At 49.6% G+C, this 7,797-nt stretch overlaps 1 protein-coding gene across 4 annotated transcripts in view; it reads left to right on the forward strand.

The window, feature by feature from the left end:
* Positions 1-7,359, forward strand: part of GATAD2B (GATA zinc finger domain containing 2B) — a 44,127-nt gene extending 36,768 nt beyond the window's left edge. For all 4 annotated transcript variants that reach the window (XM_072984221.2, XM_078382228.1, XM_072984223.2 and 1 more), the window contains exon 11: positions 190-7,359. In XM_072984221.2, the coding sequence (XP_072840322.1) occupies positions 190-323 (134 nt within the window). In that variant the 3' untranslated portion in view covers positions 324-7,359. The remainder of the gene's footprint in view (positions 1-189) is intronic.
* The last annotated feature ends 438 nt before the right edge of the window (positions 7,360-7,797 follow it).

The following is a 7,797-nucleotide window of genomic DNA, read 5'->3' on the forward strand; positions in this document are numbered from 1 at the left end:
CATTTATGCCTGATTTTATCCGTCTGTCTCTTCTTAATTTCCCCTCCGAGTAGCGTGGTCCCTCCCTTTATTTCACAGCCAAATAAAGGGGGGGGGATACCCCTGGACAGCTAGAAGGGAAGGTGGGTCGGGGGCTGGCGGCCTCTGCTCCAGGGCCCTCCTCACCCCTTCTCTCGTCCTCTCTCCCAGGAGTCAACATCGCCTACCTGAACGCCGGGATCGGGGGCCACAAAGCGTCGAGCCTGGCGGACCGGCAGCGGGAGTATCTTTTAGACATGATCCCTCCTCGCTCTATATCGCAGTCCATCAGTGGGCAGAAATAACGCCAGCAGTGCCCCCCCATCCCCTGCCCCCCCCTTACAACTCCTCCCCCCCACCCTTCCCGACGCCACCCGCCCCGTCGTCCGTCGCATGCAGTGCCTGTTCTGGTGCCTACCATATGTGGAAGAAAAGACAAAAAAAATTATGTCAAAACAGAAGAAGAAAACACACACACAGACACAAAAAAGACACAAGAACATTTCAAAACGTCAAGGACCCCGCTCTCTTCCGAAACCGTCTCTCTCTCTCTCTCTCTTCTCATCTCTGGATTTTGTTTGCAGCGAGAGGCCACTTCTGCTTCACCCCCTTCCGTTTTTCACCCTCCACCCGCCCAAAGCCGGAACACCTCTGCTTGGATCGTGCCCTGTACGCCCACCCGTTTAACGCTTGTTTGATGCTCCCCTTATTTTATTTTTTTCAATTTCATTTCTGATTTGTAACGACAATGTGTAGAATTTTCAGTTGTGGTGTTCCTGGTTTTGTTTTGTTTTTAATTAACCCTTCTGCCCCGCCGCCGGCCCTTGTGTTTAAAACGGACCGTTCGTAACCAACAACTTGGTGTTCAAGCAAAAAAAAAAACAAAAACAAAAACAAGAATCTCGTTAGAAACTTTTAAAACTTCTTAACGCCTTCCGGAGGGGGGATCTGAGGCTTCCCGAAGGGCCTTAGAAGGATGTGTGGGTTTTTGGGTTTGTTTGTTTTTTGTTGTCGGTTTTTTTGGAGGCCACCCGACGAGACACAGGGGAGCCGGTCTCGCCCGCATAAGCGAGAAAGCCACGGCACTAGCCGTTCACGGCCATCCTCGGAGCCCAGCTTGGGTTGGGTTTTCCCCATCTCCCCAATGAAGTGGATAGCAAAGCAAGAGCTTGCTGTTGGAGGTGGTGGTTTTTATTTTAGAGGACAGCCAACTTGACACCGGAGCGGCTGTTCTTCTCTGGCGCATCCGTGGCTCCGGACTGGACAGAATCCGTGCCCTTGTGGGAGGCCAAGCATCGACGAATGAACTTCATCGTGGGCTTTTTCCGACCCTCTTCGCCCTCCTGCAGTCTCCATCGGCCTCGCGTGGTCCTCCTCGATCCAGAGGATCTGTGGGCATCCCCTTCACCTCCCCAGAGGACGTTGCTGGAAACGGAACAGTAGGACGAAAACGCTTGGATGGAATCCCTCTCTCCGTTCTCCCGTTCATCTCATGGCAGTCGCTTTCCATCGGAGAGTGCCATCCGTATTTCGGAACCGCTCGGGGGTCCCCACCTGTCCTTCCAAGGCTGGCTCCCACATTCTGGACTTAACAGGAGAGGCCCATCGAGACGTCCCACCCGGTAACGCCCACGAGGCCCGTCGCGTGGACGTGGTTAGATCTGCCGGCAGTTGCTGGATGAGGAACCCGGCGTTTCCCCCACATCAGAGGCTTCCTTCTTGGAAAGACGATGGTCCAGCCGATGCCCCCCCCCACCTCCACCAGCCCCCAGGGATTCTGCAAGGTTTACTTTTATTTTTCAGCCCGATTTATGTTCTCTGTGCTTGAAAGATTCCCCAGCCTCTTCTCCACCCAGAAAGCCAAAAAAACACGACGGAAGTGGAGGTGCCCCTCCTTTTTGAGGCCTCCTTCGGCCCGCTCTGCTTCGGCCTCCACTTAGACCCCATTTCAGGAGGATCAAAATCCCCCATTGCTTTGGATTTCCTCCGGACAGCCCCTGAACACCCACACTGCCCAGCCCGGGCGGGTGTCTCTTTGAGATCTGTGCCGTTTCAGCCTCCCCTGTGACGCCTGCATCTTCTTCCCCCCCCTCCAAACCCTGAGCACTTAACAAAAATAATGGGGGGGGGGGGTGGCAGGAAGAACTGTGTGTGTGTTCGGATTGGGGAGTGCCGTTTGGGGATTGAAGGGGGGGCGCAGGGTGCTTTATTAAACTAGCAGCCTGTCCGAAGGCCAGTGTGCGTAAAGATAGATATATACATGCACACACGCTGGTCCCTCCATGCACCCCTCTCACTCAGTGTTTTCGGAGGGGAGGGGAGGGATAGACCCTCCTGGTTTGCTTCTGTGTCTTTCCAGCTTCCTTTCAGCCCTACAGCTGCTTGCGATGGTTTCCCTTTTAGACCCATTATAAAAACCCTTCTTTTCGCACAGCCCTGAACAGCACCTTCTCCCCCCCTCTTTGATGCACTCTGCCCCCTTCCTTCCTTACTCCCCCCTGCCTGTCTTCTCCCATCTCAATCTCCTGCCCCAACCACCCAACACCTCCTGTCACCAAAAACCAAGTGCCATTTTCCTGTCCCATTCCCTTTTTAAAAAAAAAATTATAATCAATAAAATCAGAAGCCCCCATGTTGACCTATATTGGCTCAGTGGAGCATTTGAGGAGGGTCTGTGGGTTTCGGTGTTTTTTTCTCTTCCTCCCCCCCCCCCCCCGATCTTTTCAGAAATGACGGTGATGTTGTAAAGGAATGTGCAATAACTTTTTTCAAGCCTCTGTCCCGACGGGGCCGCCCGGGGAAGAGGCTTTGATGGCAAACGTTGGAACCGGCAGCAAAATCGGATACGGCTTTTGGCCCGGAGCCATGGGGCAGGAGAGGGGGTATGGGGTGAACCAGGCCGGTCTCCCCCATCATCTGTCTGATGCATGCGGGACTTGTCAGTAGAGTAAAGGCTCCCCCTGTAGAAATCCCCCTTTTGGGTTCTGTATTTTCTTTTTTCGTCCACTCCCCCCCACAGGTTGCCCTTCCAGACTCACGGATTGGGGGTTAGGAATCGGTCCTCGGTTTCCCCCGCGCGCAACCCCCGCCACCCTCCTGAATATCCCGAAGGAGTTAGCAAAAATCCTTCAACGTTCAGCCATCGGAGACTTCCTCTCCTTTTCATGCAAGAGATGCTTCCTGGGGTGAATCGGGACATTCTTAGCAAGGACCCAAGACGCCGATTTCCCCGTGAAATGCCCCTGGCTTCACCATTCCTGCCTTTTGAGGCACTGATCCTTGGAAGCTGCCCCCTTTTTCTGAAGGACGGAGAGGGGGGGAGAGGTACAGAAGGGCCAGGTGAGTTTCGGGAGGCAAGTTTTCGGTGGAAGGGTGTCGATTACCACCGGAACCCTGTCATCCGGAGCAGGACGGAGGCCTTTCCGCTGAATTGGAAAAGCAGGGAGAAGGTTCAGCTCTGCCTTCTGTATCTCCCTCTTCCCCACCAGTTCCTCTTTCATGAACGCAGGACTTTGCCCGTGGTGCCCCTTATTTTAATCCTCCCAGGAGACTCCTCTGCCTTTGCTTTCCCTAAACCCACAGGTAGGATACTTTCCCTGCATCCCTATTTTCTTCCCCCCTCTCTCGCTCTGCTTTTTTACAGCGGGCGATGATGTGATGTAGAAGACCATCCTTAAAAATAACTTTTTTTAAAGGCTCAGAATTAAGGATTTCCTTTCCCAGCTTCTGTTTTTTTGTCTCTCTTACAGTTTGAGGGTTTTCGATGCTTTCCGGTGGGTGCCGTTTTATTTTGCGGGATCTGTTCCGATATCCTCAAAAGTTTTGTTTTTTAAAACGCCTAACATGTTGCCTCCCGGCCTCTGTTTCCCCCCCCCCCCCCGGTCCACCCCCTGATCCTTTCCTGCCCACCCACCCACCCCTCCGTCCTCATTCTTCGGCTTCCTTTTCCTTCTCCAGATCTTCTTTGCTTAACAGATAACTTTGCTGCCGGAAAGAGGGAAAAAAAAATTGTAACAAGGACTCCTTCGTTGTATATAAGCTATTTCTTGACACGTTTAAAAAAAAATTTAATTAAAAAGCGAGCAAAAAAAAAAACAGAAACAAAAACCAACCTACCAACCCGAGGGTGGGGAGGAGAAGACCCCCCCCCATCCGGAATAAAAATAAAAATGGAAATTGTACATTGTGTAGAGAAAGCAACCTGGCAAGGGGTGGGGGGGAGACAGCTTAGCCATGAATATTGTGAAAAGTTGTTAACGTCCTTTTGTAGTGTGACCTTTTTTGTGTATGACATTAAAATGTGCAAAAGGTGGTTTCCCGGGAGGTAGGGGGAGGCTCAGGGGGGCGGCTATGCAGCTCACAACACACAAACACACACTCCACCCCTCTATCTCCCCCACCCTCTGAAAAAAAAAAACTGGAACGAACGTGGTGGCGAGAATTAATTCCCGGAATGGTGCCTTTTTTTCCTCTGAAGTCAGGAAACAGAAGTCCCGCAACTTAACCAGCACACATCTATATACACACAGAGAGAGAGGCACAACTTTGTGGGTGAACATCTGTGTCTCCCCCCCCCCTTCTCAAGCACTAGCGGGCACACAGCAAGCAGTAACTGCTCCCCATCCCGTCCCGAAGCAGGGAGAGCGGACGAGACGAAAAATGTCCCAGTATTAAACTTGCTCTTAAACTGTAAATATATTTGCACTGTTTTTAACGAACGCTTTAGCTTCGGGACGACGGGACCTCCAGCATGAGCCATACACACACACACACACACACACAGAGCCTCGCCAGGAAAGTTGGATTTGGTGAACCCCGCAGCTTGGTCTCCTGCAGGTGGGCACCACGTTTTTTCAAGAGATGGGCATCGAAGTGGCAGAACCATCTTTGGTCAGCCCCACATCCCATGCCCTCCATTCCGTCATGGACATCTCGGCTGAAGGCTGCATTTTCCTTCTGCCTTTTGGGCGAACTTCTCTCTCTTGACTCCTGGGTCAGTTTTGTGCTTCCCCAAAGTCTAACCTGGAGCATCTTCAAAGCCAGGATCTGCACTCCACCCCTACGCACCCTACGCAGGTTTCACGTTAATCTCCGTTTTTTCAACCATATTTACCCTTTTTCAAGGATCAAGCTCACGTCCCTTGTGGTTATCAACCTACATGTGATTATCTATGAAAATGTTCCTTTATTCAAACCAGGCATCGATCATGCTGTGCTTAGAAACTAATGATTCAAGAGGGAGAGAGCAACTCCGATCCCGAACCCGGGAGTAATTTTCCTTTTCAAAGAAGACGCAACCCCGTCTACGGCGCGAAATTATTTGCCATCACGCGCAACTTCAGTTTGCCATATGTTTTCCAAGACATGTGGGGCTGGGAAAACCACGACGTGCTACCTTTATGCTAACTTCCCTATCTATCTCCCGGATATTTAGAAAGCCCTCTTGCATGTCCATCAAATTCGGGAGCATGGGGGGATCCGTTTCTCGGCCCAGATGGAAGCCAAGCCAGGAAGGAAAACACACCTTTCCTTGCTTGTCAAGTTTGGGCCTCGGGTGACATCAGCCCTTCTTCAAGACCATGAGGTGGCTTCTTTTGAAACAAGACTCACCTCTGTGTTGGGCTAGCAATTCCAGAAATGGGTGGACACGTTTACTCCACCTCTTGTGCCACCCATTTTAGATTCTCGGCTCCTGAATCCTATAATACATCCCCTGCTTCATCCACTTAATGATTCATACGCTCCTTATTCTCTCAGTTGCTTCCTTCCTCGTGCTGTTCAGTCTTCGATGCGTCACGAGGCGCCTTGAAAGCCGTATTTTCTTGAGCAACTCTTGTTTTTCTCATCTGTCTTTTAAAAACAAAAACCAAGTTTCTAGTCCTTGTGATATTGGTCCATTCAAGAGGATTCCAGTTGCCTGGGGCTGCCGTTTTTAGTTGCCGGCGCTGTGACTGATTGGTAACAGCACTTCTCTCATTTTCCTACCACCCCGTGTTTCCCCCCCCCCCCAAAAAAAATGTATGTTAAATCCTGATTCAAAGTAAAGCAAAAGCTTTGTTGAACATCCAAGGTGCAAAGGCACTGGATGGCTTGAGAGCACACATTTTGCTGTACAGTCTAAGGAAGAGAACTCAGTGCTATTCTAAGACCTGTGTTTATATCTTCAGTTCCTACACGCTTTGGTGTGGACCGAACCCCTCACCTACAGAGCCCCAGTTGCCTCTTCTTGGAAGCAGAAATTCAGTGACACCTTACCCTTTCTTCATAACTGGTCAAGGAGTCGGCCGAATTTACATCAGACTCCCTTTAACATGTTTTGGCTGCCTGGGAGAAATCGCTCTCCCTTTCCACCCTCCTCTTCTTCCTCCCAGATCCCTTCTACGTGCAGTTCTCCAGCTTTACCTCTCCTCTCTTCCTCCAGAGTAGAACTTTGCTTCTAAGGTCCTCATGAGACGGCCTTCCTCTGGGTCCAGGAACTGAATCGCAGATCATGCCTTTTCCCAGATTTTTTTCAATTTTTTTAAATGTTTTTTTTCCCCTTCTGTCTCTCCATCCATCAAGGACACCATTCCCACATTGGAGAGATGGGGCCTGGTGAGAACTTGGGGATCTTCCAGACGGAGCTGTGGTCCCTAATCTGGAGGTGATTCCAGGCCACGTTGTGCCTCTGATGGGGAGGAGACGGATCCCATCACCTAAACCCCTTAGGAAAAAACAGCCGTGGCTGCAAAAATCGATAAGACATCATTTTGAGCTTTCTCTCTCCCCCCCCCCCCCAAAATAAAAACACAACCCTTCAGTTTTCACTTCCTCTGCTCACTCGTGGTGTCATGGTTTTTCCATTGCAGGAGCCAAGATGTAGGCTGAAGGAAGGAGAGGGTGTTTTTTTTTAAAGCTCAAATCATCAAACTTTTATCTTCCCATTTAAAGTTGAGCACACAACAAGGTAAGGGCAGAGAGCTGAGCCTTTGTGTGTGTGTGTTTTGTTTTTTTCCCCCCCAGGAGTGGCGGCAGACGTCTTGAAGGACGCTACGGCTGAGGTCTCTGGGAGGAAGGAGAGGCTCAGATGGGAAACGGGACCTTTTGCACAATTTTAAGAGGGCTTTTTTTTTAATTTTTATTTTTTGCCTTGTGTTTTTTGAATCTGGTTTCCAAGGAGAAGATGACTAAAGAAAAAAGCTGTTTAAATATTGGCAATTGATTATGCAGTGACCTGATTAAATAATAATGATGATGATGATGATGATAATAATAAGCTAATTTTTGGAGAAAGGATTAAAAAAAACTTTGTAATATTTATCACTTGCAAGCTATGTTTAATAAAGAAAGGAATGGTTTATACATTTGGAGGTGGCTGATGCATTGAATTTGGTGCCGGAGAAATTTTGAGGGAGGCCTTTGTGAACTTTCCAGAAAGGACAAATGTTGCATACTTGGGTGGTAGTTTTTTTTTCCCGTGACTTGCATCAACAGGCCTGGCCCTTGGGCCAAGCAGAAAAAAAGGTCCAGCATCCAAGAAGCATGTGAGGATTGAAATCCAAATTCTTCACATTGGGAATGGAAAGATTTTGAGTTGTTAAACCTAACAGCAGGAAGAAACCAACATTGACCAGCTCCTCCATCCTACACCAACCCTTTGAATTCTTAGGCATCGAGCTGCGTTTCGGGTGAATTCGCACTGTCTACTTCCCAGTTTCTTGGACTGCCATCTGACAGGTTTGTTTTATACGAGTCCATGCAGAGGAAAAAACTACCTTTTTAAAAAATGGTGGAAAACAA

The sequence above is a fragment of the Pogona vitticeps genome, chromosome 15, assembly GCF_051106095.1.
Source record: "Pogona vitticeps strain Pit_001003342236 chromosome 15, PviZW2.1, whole genome shotgun sequence".
Classification (NCBI taxonomy): Eukaryota; Metazoa; Chordata; class Lepidosauria; order Squamata; family Agamidae; genus Pogona; species Pogona vitticeps.